Source organism: Pipra filicauda, unplaced genomic scaffold (assembly GCF_003945595.2).
Source record: "Pipra filicauda isolate LSUMZ 115617 unplaced genomic scaffold, ASM394559v2 scaffold84_size4826128_pilon, whole genome shotgun sequence".
Lineage (NCBI taxonomy): Eukaryota > Metazoa > Chordata > Aves > Passeriformes > Pipridae > Pipra > Pipra filicauda.
Genome location: NW_024105031.1, coordinates 2,876,455 through 2,893,070, shown reverse-complemented (window position 1 = coordinate 2,893,070; position 16,616 = coordinate 2,876,455). Strand labels below are relative to the sequence as shown.

Below are 16,616 nucleotides of genomic sequence, written 5' to 3'. Positions count from 1 at the left end.
ATCTGGCTGTCTGCTCCTCTTGCACCCCACTATTGATTTAAGATAACACACAGCCTGATACCAGTCAGCGCTCTGCTATGGGGACCCTTGGGCCTGACCCACCAAGACACTGTTACAGGCCATGTGAAATGCCACTTCCGTCACAATAGAGACTTCATTCTTCATACAAGAAAATGAGAAATATAAAGGGAAACAAAAAAAAAATTCCCCCACAATTAATGTACATCTACTTTCAGTATGAATAAGAGAAGTAATTTCTCAAGATCAAGAGCAGTTGACACCAAAAGGTCCTTTTTTCTCTCAAAGGGGGTATCCTCCACTCAGGATTAACCAATTCTCAACCTTTCATTTGCGTGAGATTTTAACCAAACAACAATAATTTATTTTGTAAATGTGTTAAGAACTCCATTACAATATTGCACAGATTTTGCATATCATCTTTTATCTGGATGATGTCCAGGAATTTGTAGTAACAAGTCCTAAAATGACTAAGCAGATTACTATAGAGATGATAACGACTCATCACTTCTCTCCAGTAATAAAACCATAAGGCATTTGTTATTTGAAGTTCCAAGCCACTGTGTGATCTCCTGTTCCAGCTAAACACAGGGGAGGTTTTGTTTCTGAGAAAACAGAATTGGGTCCCTGTGGCTTGAAGAATTTCACCATTCCATCAGAAACGCCTGACCGCTGGCCTTGCAGACTGCCAGGTCTGGCTCCTTAGATCTTGAGCAGCATCAAGAGGATGAAAACCACATGAAGACTGGAAAAATGTGCAAAGTCAAAGGCCAAAGAAAGGACACGGCCACTCAGAAGGATCATGTGCAGTTGCTGATAGAAAGAAAAGGTTTCTTGAAGTTGAGAGCTCCTTTTAGACATATCTGTATTTTTCCATGATGCGAGTGAATTACAGCATTCATGTATGTGTGATGTACGGTATGGAACTCTGGTAAGAACTCACTAACTACACTAAGAAGAACCTTCAGCTAAGACAGTAGATACAATCAATGACTACATGGTAAGAATGGAGTATTACAGCCACACCATCTTCAGTCTACGAACAGGTGCAGACTAGAAAAGTTAGCATAAACATGACTACTGTGGCACACAGTAGTATTTATGCATGTGGAACATGCATAAATAGAAAAAACACCCTGCAGATGTTCCTTTCCTCCTAGTCCATTTTTGTTTCACACACACCCATTGCCTAAATACACATGCAGAATCCATATAGAAAAAGCGGCTATGATGTTGCTAGATGTATTGGGGGTGAGATTCCATAAAAGCATCTAAAAGAAAACTGTATTTCCAATGACAATTGAAAGTACAGTTCCAAAACACATCATACTCATATTCTTTAACATACTTGAGATGTTCTAATACACATACCATTGTATCAAAGCTTTCATCTAGTCTACAATGTATTATTCCAACTCAGAATAGCAGCGCCACAGTACAGCTGAGGGGACAGGCAATGCCAGCAAACTTTAGCCTTTTTTCCCATTTGAAATTATTTCAATGGTACAGCTTTCCTGCAGGTATATAACTGGTAAGACATGTGTTAGGAGATTTAATTCATAATATTGACTGGCTTCTTGCCTTAGATTCAGTGAGAACGGTGCTTTGAAGGCCATGATCTAGCTACCAGTACCATGAACTGCCCAGGACCTATTCCCAGTTCTGTCACAGTCATCATAGGACTTTAGATAAAGCTCTTTGTACCTTCTGTTATATTACAATTAAGTGTAACCATAAAGCAAAATGTGACTGAAAGCTTGTATCCCCATGAATTACCCCTCTCAGTAAGTGCATATACAATACACACATGTGCCTGTGTATTGCAGACATTATCGAGATACAGATACAGATAAGCTTATACATACAGAAAAAGAAGTGTGTGCATGCAGCCTACTACAACAAGGATCTAGGTACAATAATTACTGAAAGCAAAGCTTCCATTTAGAAACTGAAATATGTCTTAACAGTTTTCACTTGAGTGAAATGTAAAAAATGGTAACATTCAAATCTAATGACTCTTTAAAGCAATTACATTTATGATGTAATTTATGGCATTTATTAAACTCCTAACATATGGAATGCTCCTTTTATGTCAAACTGCAAGTTTCCCAAGACACACAAGTTTTATAAACTGTTACAGCAGGAACATTTCACTTTGCTGTGACTCACAATGGCAAGTCCTGAAGGGTTCCGTATTGCTACAGGCTGTAGTTCACAACCAAGAGAAAAAGAAAACCAAGAGAAGCCAAGAACATTTCATTTCTTCATACTTGCGTTAATAGAAAGGACTGAAGCCCAGATCCAGCAAAACCCTTATGATGACTCGTTTTATCACGTGCATATAATCAAACTAAGTTGAATCGGATATGCACATGGACAAAGCTTCAACAAAGGGGAAGCATTAACAGGATCTGGGCTACATAGAAGTAATCCATTGGCCTTTTCTGCTCCTCATCTTTCTGCTCCGAACCTGTTATATATTAATCTCCTCTGAAGCAATGTTTTAGTCCATTATAGATGATCTATACACAGTCTGCTTCAAGTTATCACATTTCATAAATAACCTAACAATATTTTGCTGTGCTAATTTTATTTCATCACTCCCAAGGACAAAATGGTGGTAACAGACCTGGTCAACTTGAAATACAAAACTCAAATGCTAACTTAATTTATGTTCTTTTGCTTACAGAAATGAAAACAGAAAATTAAATAACTTCACCAATGGGGAAACATTTGCTTTTACTAGTCTTAAATCAAATAACACCTGCAAATGCAGAGTTGAAGGTTTTGTTCTTTTTTTTCAATCATACAAGCCGCTTGCTTGGAGAAGTGGGTTGGTTTTCTTTATGTTTGGGGGTTCTTTTGTTTTTGTTTTTGTTTCATGAATGGTGAAGAGAAACAGAAAGCAGAAGAAAGGTACAAGTAACTGCTTATAGAGTATAAAAACTACCAATAGGAAGCGATGGTAAGCACTGAAGTCAACAAGTACTATGTTCTGTAGCAAAAACAATTTCCTGACAAAAGATGCATACATATTTTACAGGAAAAATGCTTCTCTATGCACATTTTCCAGTGCATGACACTTCCAATTTCCAAGCAAACTTCTTCTTTCCCCCTCCAAGGGGAAAATTGAGGTGTTTTTTATTAATTTAAGCCTACATACAATTGAAATTTAATTTCAAATTAAAGAAAACTCAAGTATGGATATAGCCTTAATTATTGATTCTAATATAGTAATGTCCTCTGTAAAAGTTCACTAGCACATTATTTATGTCTTGTACTGGAAAACCGGCAATAAAAATCAAAAGCCCAGCCATAGCAGTTTTAATAAGACTGTAATAAGTATTTTTTGAGCAGTATAACTGGCTCCAAAACATTACAGTAAAGTATCCATATGCTTGTCAAAACTTGAAAGATACACTTTCAGATTTTTATATATATATATACACACACACACATATATATATATATGCACACATATAAATATATAGGCACATATACCTGAAAATGTCTCAAATCAGAGTGTTTTATGTATGTAGCAAAATTGTTACACCGAGAGTACTGTCGGGAATGTTGGAATGTAACTAATAATCTTACTTTTAAATAACTTTCTTCTTTTTTTTTTTTTTTTTTTTACTAAATAGACAAATTCTTGATAATCAGGATAAAAACCATATGTCCATGTATTCATATTATAACTTAAAAACTTCTCTGGAACATGTGAAATGTTGCTATTTTTCATTCTGTCAAAACATCTGGATTTTAGTGGTTTTATAGCACAAATGGCTTGTTCAGAATATAGCCTTTCCCCATTTAAAAAAATTTATACACCCATTTCATTCTCATCACATGGCTAGCATATGTTTCATGCCAACTTTATTCAAGGCCAAAACCTGTCGTAACTCATCAGGCCAATGATTTATTATAGGAATGCAAAGCAAAGCAAAAAAAAAAAAAAAAAAAAAAAGATCCAATCAAGTCAGTCAAAAAAAATTCTCCTAAATATCAAACTTCCACACTATTCCGAGACGTAAAGAAATAAATTACTATCAGATTCCCAGTTTCTGTCATAATGGAAAAGAAGTAGAAAAAAAGAAATAAAGGATGAAGAAGTTAGCTGAGTTTCTGTACGATCTGTCATTGTAAGTGAAGTTTTCCAAAACCAGTAGATGAGATAAGAGCAAGTAAGGAATGCAGACTATTGAAATATTTCTCTTTCCAAAAAAATAACCAAACAAAAAACAGCTTACCCCATGAATGCACTGTTGAAAACACAGTTGCTTTAAATTAAGGCTGTTACATTTGCGAGCACATTTCCTCCTGAGGCTTGCTCACCATTTGCCTCTTATTTCTAATAAAACTTGGAGACAGTAGAGGTAGAAGATGATCATTATTCAGCTCCTTTTATATATAAGGAGACAGATGTAAAATAAAAACAATTTTTTACTTTCGGGCAGGTGATATAATCTTTTGGGTTTGGGTTTTTTTCCCCAGTAAAGGCCTGAAGTATATACAGATAAACCCTAATTTGTCTCTTCCAGCTTTCTAGCAAAAGGTTTGCTGCAGCATTCATCTAATGCTACTGTCTTTTACTTTCCTCAAATGTTTTATTGTTATAAAATTCAATCATTGCCACTTAACATTAGTACTGTCTCAAAGGCAGTGAGAAGGCAACCAACTGAGCAAGTGTGAAGTGAGGATTTGCCAGCAGAATGCTAGAAAAACATTCCTATTGCAGATACAGGTATTGTACACCTTCTCCTGCACCTGTCACACGGCACCAGTGGGAGTGGCTGGTCTCTGAGACAGAACGACCCCAAGAAGCGGCAGAGGAAACGACTGGGGGTCAAAACCTGTCGGAAGAAACCTGCTGAAGATGGAGATGACACGAAACTGGACTGTACAGTGACAGATGAGCCTGACTTTGTGAAGGAATGACAGCAACGAGATGACAGCAAGGTGGGCAGAGTTCAGGAGCTGGATGAGCCCACCAGGAATGAAGTTATGTCACAGTTGGGGCAACCAAGTAAGGTCACTGCTGTCAGCAGAGGGAAGATGCTGCTTTTCCTCTGCACCTTCTCTGGCACTTTGCCAACCCAGCAATGAGCCACCCAATTCACAAATCTAATAATGTCTTCTTCACAAGTAAAAATGCATTATGATTTTATCAATTTAATTTGGGTGAAAACTGGTGTGATTTCACCTGAGGAAGAGCAGCAGCCTACAAGCTTTGGACAGTACAGATGACTAAAGAATAGAGCACAGGATGACACTGTCAAGGGACAACACGGAAGACAGACTGTGAGTTCTTGGAAGAGAGGCCACCTTAGGAGAACCAAGAAAGGTAATGCTCATAAGCAGATATTATAAAGCCAATAATTCAAAACAAGCATGCCCACCTCAAGGTTTTGAAATGCCTTAGGAAGGTGCCCCTTATTCCTCAAGTGCCAGTCTACACTAGATGATAACCCTTTGCTGGTATCAATTTCCACACTTGCTCAAGAAATAAAGGACAGTGGCAAATCTAACCATTTTAATTCTGAAGAACCATGCAGATTATCAGCGTGGGGCACACAACAGAAAACAATGGGTTCTCCATAGTCTACTTCCTTGAAAGTTCGGAAAATCTTTCCCTAGATACTTTACTTTCAAGTATATCAATCTTGTAACACTGGGAAATGTAAAGATGAAGTTTATGCTTGCAACCTTAATTCTGTCTTTTGCATCTATACATTATTTATACAGTACTTAAACAAGTGATCAAACACTATTTCCACTGGACATCTGTATCAATGCAGAACAAGGCAAAAGTTCGAAAAAGAATAAAAGTATTTAATACAGGAGCATATTTCTTATATTCCTTTAGCTGTGTATGCCAGAAGGTAAACAGTAACCAGAAACAGCAAGCAAGCAAAGTTAAACTTCTAACAAACACAGCAGAAAAATGATCACCAGGACAGTATTTTATCTCTGTTTTCAACAGTGATGCTAAAAGAATGAGCATTGCCAGCAGTTCAAGGGAGGTAATTCTTAGCCTCTACTCAGCCCTAGTGAGGCTGTCTCTGGAGTGCTGTGTCGAGTTCTGGGCTTCTCGGTACAAGAGAGACATGGAGCTCCTGGAGCGGGTCCAGCAGAGAGCTACAAAGATGATTAGAGGACTGGAGCATCTCTCCTAAGAGGAAGCGCTCAGGGAGCTGGGCCTGTTTAGCCTTAAGAAGAGACAACTGAGAGGGAATCTCATCAACGAATAGAAGTATCTGAAGGGAAGGTGTCAAGAGGATGGAGCCAAGCTCTTCTCAGTGGTGCCAACCACTAGGACAAGAGGTAATGGGCAGGAATTGACACACAGGAAGTGCCACTTGAACATGAGAAAGAGCTTCTTCACTGTACGAGTGACCGAGCACTGGAAGAGATTGCCCAGAGAGATTGTGCAGTCTCCCCTATTCGATATATTCAAGAACTGCCTTGACACAATCCTGTTGAATGGGCTCTGTGATGACTCTGCTTGAGGAGGGAGGTTGGACCAGATGACCCACTGTCGTCCCTTCCAATCTCACCCATTCTGTGATTCTGTGAGTTCATAATAGTGTGTGCTGATTTAAAGAAGGCCCTGTTTCTTTTCCTGACAACATATTCCCACCACTTATACCAGCTCCAGCCTTCTTCAGACCCTTCCACAAGACACTGTTATGGCAGAGGATAATGAAACAAAAAAGCTGCATAACCTGCCAGATACATGAGTTAAATCAATTCACAGAGCTGAATAGGAGGCAAGAGAGGAGAGTAGTATCTTCCCAAGCTGCAGAAAACTTACATCCACCCAGCTGCCAGCCAAACTGCAAATGCCACATTCTGGAACTGGTCTCTAATTATCTGGATATCAGATTTGCCAATATATGCAGTTCTAAACCGCAGATATGACAAGCATACACCTTTACGTCTGAAGTCAATATGAGCTGCTTTTGGAACACATGAGGAAATGCTAAGCATTTGGAAACCTTCTGGCAGTAACCTGTGAATTAGTTCCCAATTGCAACACGGAGAGATAATCGCATCCTTCTCACCATTAAGATTAAACGCTAGTGGGAAATACAGTTATCAGAGCAGTCTTACAGAAAAGCTCCAGAGAAAAATGAGTACCTGTCTGCACTGCCAGGCTCCCTCTTCTTGTAAATAAGGCCCAGCATAAGGATACAATAACGTACTCTGCAGCCACTCATAACTTAATATGGCTTATTCTAAAAACCCAATGAAGCAGAAAACTTGTGGAAAAAATGATGTCAGGAGATATATACACACACTGAAAGGGCTAAAGTAGATTCACAGAAGACAGACTTCACAATCCAAATGTTCTTTTTACACAGCTATGAGCACTCCATTTTTAGAAGCCTTTGAATCCACACAGATATAGGTGAAACACTCATCGTTAACTCTGGTTATCTACAAGGGTTATTTCTCAGTAAAAATGTAAATCAACCAGTGATGCCGTTACCAAGAAAAATCTGGAACGACGTAACACCACATAGCGATGTGAGCCTTTGTACAGCCAAAGACTAGAATATGGACGGAGCTGCATAACCACAGCCTGTTGCCCTGCCCATCCTGAGAGCACACAGTCTTAGGTGATACTAAGAATAAAAAGCAGGAACAACAGCTCCATCCCCCCCACATCAGCCTATCTGCTGACATTTTCAGAGACTGGAGTGATGGGGATACAACATGCCCAAGCAAAACTCAATGGGAACGCCAAAGATGACACTTCATGAGGTATCAGGAGAATGCACATGCTAAAGTTTGCGAGGCACCCAGACAGAACAGTGATGAACAATCCAGAAAAGCCCACAGAAGTGTGTCCTCAATATTAATTCACTTTTACTAATGACACAACTTGCAGTACACCTCAGTAAAAGCTGTCAAACTATCAAAGGACATAAACAGTTCGCTTTGAAATAAAAATACATAAATGTCTAAACAACTGCAATACATAAATATGAAAAAAATTCCTCTACCATTTGCTTGGTGCTCTCAATAACAGCAGTGCATCCCAATTAGCGCATCAAAAAACACCAGAGAACACAAGTGCTGGAGGCACGCACTAAAAGTCTGCAAAGACAAAATTCCCCAACTCTCACATTGCCTACAGAAGCGCAGCCCTGTCCAACCACCTATTCCAAACCTCCACCTTTTCCCAAATTCCAGTTTACTGGCAGAAAGTTTTAAAACCCAACAAATTCCCATTACTCTGGACTGACACGCTGAACTGCACAAGAGGTGCCGCATCAAGCAACATCCCAGCAGCTCTTTGTCTCACACCGTGAGAGAGGCACCGCTTTGGCTTTTCCTCTGACCTGACTTGCAAAACAAGACAAGTCACAGGGCAAAAGCACAGAGGCTTTACTTGGCATTCTGCCAGCTAGCTGTAACAGATTTTGGTACTGTGTTGTTCTATATATAGCAAGAAGCAGGTCTCAACCTTCTGCTCAAGCTTCAGATTTCCAAACGGTGTGAGGAGTAATTGCTTGTAGAACAGGCTAATTCTGAAGTGAAAGAGGGCAATGGCAATGGTGTGAGCAAAACTGGCAGTGATACCTGATGTCAATCAGCAGGGAAAGAAACGGAATGTATGTGGATTGTCGTGTGAATTAAAAAAAAAGACCATTTCAGAGAGAAGAAAAAACCTAAGGTAAAAATTGCATGAGACTGGACCATCACCCCTTTGATGTTTTAGATCTTCAGTGCCACCCACCATCCTGTTTCCATCTACATGGGTGCACCTGTGAGCATCTGTAACTGCATAAGAGTTATTTAAGGCAAGTTAGCAAAAACGAAAACACCAGCTTCTCAAAATATCCCCGAGAGACCACAAAGAGCAGAAAGGGAAGAAGAAAAAAAGAGCAGTAAAGTATATAACCTGGCAGATTTGAATGGCTTTACCATATGAAACTTGGGTAAAATGCAAATTAAGGAAACAAACATCTATACTAGAGTAAAAGAAAGAAAAAAAAAACAACCAAAAACAGGGGATGGGGCATAAAAGAACCTAAAATCTGATAGCCTATAACTATCTCTAAGGTTAAAAATTAACACAAAATTCTCAGTAAGCTCTCAGCATGTAAGTATTATGACTGAAGAGAAGGCATTATACCTAAAGAAACTGAAGACATTTAAAAACCTTAACTACTATTAAAAGCTATTATGAAGAAATTAACATGTTAATTTGAATAGAAAAAAAAAATCTAAAGAAAAATACTGTGTACTTACTATCATTTAGTGTTGTGAAGTCCAAGAATCGATATTCATAGCAAACATCTATCTTGGTTTCTACCTGAGGCCTCTTCAAAGTTGAATAGATATTACCAGGTCGTTTTTCATCATGCTTCTCTAGTTTGTTCAATCCACAACCCATTTCAGCAGCTCCTGATACAAAGATAGGGAAAGGGAAAACGCATAAACACGATTAATTTTTACTTTTTTCTTTCTGGTTTCATGCCCTACACTAGCACATTTGGTGATTTTTAATTTTAAATACAAGTTAACTACAAACTATATGAAATAGTATAATTAAATAAATGCTCAGATAGTAACTGAAGTATATAGTACTCATATCAACCCTCAGGCATGCTATTATTTTATTGGAAAATTGACAGTTTAATGCATGTATTTTGCATCTTTCAAATGTATTCAATAGTATACTCTGGAAGACACATATTCCATTATAAAAAGTAGCTGAAAATCCAAAATAACTTGCTAATATAAAGGTTGACAACTTAATAATAATTTCTATATATGCAACTACTATGAGAGCAGCTAGTATTAAGCTTTACACAGATCTCTGTAACATTAGAATTCGTATCTAGCCTTCTAATTCAATGGAAAAAGCAGGTCTGCAGAGAACTAACAGCATTTACAAAACAAACTCACTTCCTCCTGCCTCATTTTTTTAGGTAAACCACCGGAAATAATGGCACTTTCCAGAAGCCACGTTCAATACAAAAGAGGGGCATGGCTACAGAACTGGACTAGATAAATACGTTTCTCTTTAATAAGCTGCTAGCCCACAAGATTTTAAAAGATTACTTCTGACAACCATTCCTGCTACACACTAAATGTTTCTCAATATCCCACACATTATGGCTTATCCGAGTATGAAAGAATGGAAGAATTGCCTGGTTAAAATACTTAGATGATCCAAACTCTCTCATTCCTCTCACCAGCATTGGTGGGACTGAAGCAAATTATTTCAACCAGCAGCAAGTATGAAACAATAAAGACAGATCGAGTAGGTTTTTCATTACAACCCACCCAGCATCCTGCCTCCACCTACATGGAGAAACTCATGCTTTTGGGATGGAGAGGGAAACACTCAGTAGTGACAGAGTGGCTCCCCTAGGCCATTCCACACCCCTCACGGCATGGGATCCATTCAGTGTAAAGACACTGCACAGAGCATCAGGAAGATCAGTGTTACAGCCTCCCTGCAACCTCCAGTGTACAGCACTGAGCACGTGAAAAACTTCAGTCGCAGACTAGGGCTGCCTTTACCTTGACAGTTAATAAACCTAAAGAAGAAAATGAAAACCTTGTTCAGATTGCCCATCTCCAAAGAGCTGCTTGCAAGCTCATGCCACAGGTCCATCCCCCAAATGCTTAGAAAGTTAAGTCAAATTTCCAGCCTCAACATATTTGGAATCCACTTGAAGAAATTTATTTATACTTATATTGTGCTCTAACTTTTATACATTTTTTCACTCCTTCATATTTCCTTGTGAAATCATTCTTATTAATAATTACCAAATCCCTTAGCATATTTCGGTAGGACAAATGTTCTCAAGTCCTGTTCTGCCATTTCCAAGACAGGATCTCTGTTCCCTTCACCACCCCACTCACTCTCATTTGCATCACTGTTCTCATTTCTCTACATGAACACAGGTGACCATATGCTCAAAAAGAGATCTTAACAAGGCTTATTAAAATAACATTGATGCTTCCTTGTCTCTACTGCAAATAACACACCTACTGCACCCAAGATCATCACTCACAGCTAAATCATCACGTTCACAGTTTACTGTCAACTTCCCAGCAGACAAAGAACCTGTTTCTCTTTATTTTTATCCAACACAGCTAACTGAGAAGTTTCCAACTCATCCCTCATAACTTTGCTATATTTCTTTGCATTTCTACTGCTCAGTAATAATCTTATCCCGTTCTCCTGCATTCCTGGAAGAAGGAGCTGGAAGTCTTTCCAGGCTCAACAATACCACCCCTCTTCTGATCATGTGCAGAGTCCATAAATGCATACTTACATCTTCTTGCAAAGTCACTAATAAATAGATCAAAACTGGACTGACCAACACACCAAACTTGAAAAAAGCAACATAGTAAATATTTGATGACACAAAACCTGGAAACAGAAAAAAACATTTCCTAGAAAGACCTGCAGCATCAAAAAAAGGGGATGATGCATCATATGTGTTCCTGAAGTTTCAATATTTGGTGGATTCATCCAACAGAAAACAACCTTCCCTGATTACTTTGAGAGAAAAGTAAAAACTACTTTAAAAATTTCTACCAATGAAATCAAGGTTTGGGACTTTTTTTTCTCATTTGGCATTTAATGTTGAAAATCCCCAGGATCTTTTTATTTTCCCAAAGTGATACTTTCTACCATTTTTTTTTTTTTTTGGTAGTGACAAGTACTACCATCTTTGTATATACAGCAGGTTCTTTTGTCTGCCTGTGCAATATTATTAGCTTCAGTTTAAAATGTTATTTATTTTAATACACAAACATCTACCGCATATCAATGAGCCCAACAAGATACTAGGCATTTTTCCATGAGCTGTAATGGAATACATCTAGCAGCGTACTTGTGCTAGTAAGGAATTGAGATAGTAGTAAGTATTAGAAAGTGTATCAAATTTCCTGTTTCAGCAGTAGGTCAGTAATTCTTATACATCTTAAGTACATGGGACAGCACTTCATAAGGACAAAAACTCCATTTCAGAGGTCATTAGGCCACAGTGCCTGCAACCTTTGGTTATACAAATAGTCTGAAATCCACAGGACTCTTCAGAGAGTGATGGCAGCAGAAGTAGGCCTCAGGGACTCAGTATTTCACATTGTGGAGAGTTGCATTCTTTCCTAAATTGGGGTGAAAGTGCTAGAAAATACAAGCCTGTGCTTCCAGCAGCAGCCACAGACACTCTCCTGTGCCTCTCCAGCAAGTATTTCCTCAGCCCTTTGGAGAAAAACTGGTCAACCCTCATTGTCCATGTGAGCAATGACCTCTGTGAACACTGACAACCCACAAGTCATTCAGCATGGGATACCTGCCCAATTGGAAATGGACTGAAAACACCCTTTTTTTGGTGCTAATTCCCTAGTGATTGCTTACTAGAAGACTGATTTTCATCTTTGTGCTGCTTGGTTAAAATTTCAATCAATATCTTTGAAGATAAATGCTTCCTCACATTTCATTAAGTATACACTTATGTTACTTAAAGCATGCATATGGAAAAGGATGATGGAAAAGAATGTTTTCTCTTGAAAAAAAATGAGGGATCAAGGGAAAAAATTAAGCTTCACAACATCACAATCTTTTCCACCGTAATTAGGATGCAAGTCCTACAGCAGTAGAAAACAAATCTTAAAAAATTAAGTTCCTACTTTAATACAGGAGTCTAAGTATTAAAATAGTTCCAGAGATGTACAAATACTTAAAGTTTCCTCAAATATGCTGGTGATGTATATATGACAAGTCACTACTGAATCACCAAATTCTCCTCAAAGTTATCCCACAAACTTCCTACTGAGACAGCTTGCTTTATAACTTTCCAAAGACTTTTAACATTAGTTATTATCCTCTTCCTTTCATTTGCAGCAAAGTTAGTGCTGTTCAGAGTCTTCCCACCATCATCTGACAAAATCTCCTTGCTTTTCAGTTACAAATTCGGTTGCCAACAGGACATTATTCACCTTATTAATTTTCTACACTGGAGTTATCAAAGAGTGCTGTAAGAAATATTCATCACTGATGTATTCAAAGTAACCTAAACAAATTTCAATCTACTTTTTCAGGAGGTATATTATTTGGCTACAAGGGATGTTTAAGTTTACTGTACAACTTATATTTATCCTGGTTTTCTATACTTGCATGTGAATTCCACTTTTTTTTTACTCATATTAAAACAAAATATTATCACTAATATCCACTTTTTAGTGTATTGAAAAACAATTCTTCAAAAACACTACCAAATTTTCAAATTCTTTTTGCTCTGCAATAGGTTCTAAGACACACATTTTCTTTCTCATGAATGCAAAAATTAATTATCAAGTCACAAGTTCCTTACTTACAAGAAATACCTTCAAAAAGTAACATCTAACAAAGAATATTGCCACTAAAATTAAGATTTAGCTATGAGCTCTTACAGCTACACATGCCAGAAAAACTAATTCTGTTAATAAACTCACTTAGATTGCAAATTATCTTACACATGCTTTATGATCTTGTTAATCTCAAATTTTTCATGTGTTCAGCCATGTGATGATAAAACTAGAACTGAAACCCAAATCTAACAACAGATTGGGTTTTTTTAGTCTGTATCTCACTTTAATTCTGAAAAGCATCAAAAATAGAAGGTACAATGAGTTGCTGAACAACAGCAAAGCCTAGTCAATTAATTCTTAAGTTTCTCTTGCGAATGACAGCAAAGGCCTTCACTGGTTAGGGAAGGAGCAGCTTGCTTCTGCAAACTGAGTTCAAAAATGTAACCCAGAATTCGTACAACCCAAGCAAATGTCCAACTTGCAAGCCACAGAAAAAGCCTCTTGCTGCCACCTCCTCCTCCCCATTACTGTCCTCCCTGGTGAATTTCAGGAGTAGAGGAGCTCTGTGGAGCATCTGGAAAACAGGATAGAAACTCACCCTAGCATGGTACATGACCTCCCCGTGAACACTCCTTCCCAAAACAGGTTTTATTGAAACCTTTGCCATGAAAAAAGCCAAAAAATGACAACAAATTGTACTCAGCAAGAGAAAAAAAAACCCAACAATACTTCCATTTTTAATCACCTCTGCAACCCATGAAAATTAGTGTATCTCGAATATAACATCGGAATTTTTACAGCTTTTATAGAGATGTACAGAGTTCTCAACTAATGATCTCTGAACCTAAGCTTTCTAAAATACCCTCTGCAGCTTGGGTTTGCTTTCTCACATTGCTAGGGTGTGTCCAAAATAGATTAAATACAACAAGTTTAGAATTAGCAAAGAACAATAAGGATAAAATAACACCATGTAGCTAACAACTTATTTTCTTGTTAATAGTTATTCAGGCCCCAGGATTGCTTTTCAGCAGGAAAAGAGCACAAAGAAAAGGAAGAGGGAAAAAAAAACCCTTTCTTTTGATCTGATTTTCTGTTTGGAGGTTTTGGGGAACAAATTAAACTAATTTTCTGATTTATTGATCCATTCTTTCATGAAACTCCATAACAATTTATCTTCAAGGAATAATAATCAAAATTACACTGAAATGTAACAGAACCACATGGCTAATGGAAGCTTGACTACATTACCAGAGTAAGTAATTTAAGGGATTTTTATCAATTAAGTACATATTGGCTAAATAGTTTATTTCAACTGTATCAATGTATTGAGTCGATGACTACTTAAGGGGATAATTTGAAAAGAATTCTGATGCAATTCTTTTAAATACTTATAATATTAGAATCAACTGCTAAGTATATATAGCATTAGATAGAATATTCTAACAAACATATAAATGTAATACGCTACCATCTGAAATAGAACCAAGGTAATTTTAGTATTTACAATGGGCTATATGGACAATTCATGTTAGTCAGCTTGTTTTTAAGCACAATTAGTGAAAATAAGTTTTCCTGCATTAGTATTTTTGAAGTGTTTATTGTCCAGGACTAGTGACTGCATTCTGTAAGCTTTATCACAAATTATTTTTTAAAATACATATAATAAGTTACTGCTAAAGTTCCTTTCACAAAATTATGGAATATAGTATTCTTACTGATGAGTGTAGCAGCTGGGAAACAAGATAACTGCAATGTATTAATAGGTTTTCTCTCTTGATTTTGTTTAAGACCTTTCATCCTCGTTCCTCCTTTCATGGGTGATACTTAGGTACCTCACAGGGATGCTAGAAGGCATTTACAAATAATTACAGGACTTCACATTTGTTGTGTAGTAATGAGACATGCTTATTTTCTTAAACCCTCACTCCTGCAATCTTGACCTTTCCATTTTCAACATAATAAGCACTTCATGCTCAGTTCACTTGCTAGCATGTGGTCACTTAATTCTTGCATCCTTCCCACTCTGCAAAAAAACAGAGTGTTTAGTCCCCCACTCAGCTCTGAACAAAACCTGAGAGAGCTTGCAAATTATGGTCAAGTCCCTTTCCTAGCATAGTTAAAGCAATGAAGCAGAGGAGGAATAACAAGGCAAAAAACCAGCATAACTGAAGCAAAGAATTAAGAACATCAGACCTGACAAACTGGGTGTACAAACAAACAAAGAAAGCAGAATAGTACGCCAGGATGATCCTTTGTCAGTTCCTAGAACAGAACCCTGTCTGTGACATATCCCCATTTTTCCTGCCCTGGCTTACTACTGCATAGGTTTTTTCTGAGATTACACTGTTTAAGAGGGAAATTCCTTACCAAGAGATACATTGGAAAAAAAAGGAAGATCAAGTGGGTGTTACCAGAGGAAAGTATGTATGCATATACTCAATAAATATTGAAATAATTTTTATTTGTGAAGATGGATCTTTTGTTTAAGTAACTTAAGTTTACCAAACAATTCGAAAGATTCTTAAATACTTACTTTGAAAATACAAGGAATAATTACCATAAATCCCATAATTACCAATAGTCCCATCTATTGTTGGATGTTACAGCTGACCAATTTTTTTTCACCATATACTTACAAGTTTGACCAGTGCTGTCAGGATTTTAGACTGGAGGCTGATAACTAAATCTCAGCTTACAGAAAGGTTGGTGAAAGAATAATCCCAGATTTATCCTTTATCATTGATTTGATTTAAATTAAACTGCAGAGCAACCCAAGTAAATCTGCAATTAAGGTTTCCAATTTCTAAAAGCAAATCTCAAAAACTAAAGAATTCATTAGTGAGATGAACAGGAACAAACGGGAGGATGTGAGCACAGGGGAGGTCTGGAACATGTTTAAACTATAATATGAGTATCTGCAGAACTTAGAACCCAAGAAAGTGACAAGAGGATTTGTAAGAAGGGTTCCAGACACAGCAAGATGACTTACTTAATAAAGAAGGAAAGCTAGAAAAAGCAGAGAGATGTCAAGGGACAGGAACAAAGTTCAGCAGAGGAAACTACAGTCTTGGATCAAGAAACACCAGCATGAAATGAAATGTGCCAGAAGCCAAGGCAAGTTGGAGAGGTCAAAGATAGCACAACTCAACAGAAGCAGAACACAAATCAAGACTAACCTGGACTCATACCAAAAACTCTGGGTGCCCTGTCATAATGAACTGCATTTCTATGATTAAAAACCAAACTATTGCATCGGGTTTGGTACTGTCTCC

The 16,616-nt window shown here is 37.6% G+C and overlaps 1 protein-coding gene across 2 annotated transcripts in view; it reads right to left on the bottom strand.

The window, feature by feature from the left end:
* Nucleotides 1–16,616, bottom strand: part of RFTN1 (raftlin, lipid raft linker 1) — a 97,758-nt gene that overhangs the window by 77,835 nt on the left and 3,307 nt on the right. The window contains exon 2 of one of the 2 annotated variants that reach the window (XM_027723799.2): nt 9,280–9,435. In XM_027723799.2, coding sequence (XP_027579600.1) covers nt 9,280–9,424 — 145 coding nt within the window. In that variant the 5' untranslated portion in view covers nt 9,425–9,435. The remainder of the gene's footprint in view (nt 1–9,279; nt 9,436–16,616) is intronic. The other variant, XM_027723797.2, reaches the window with a different exon arrangement.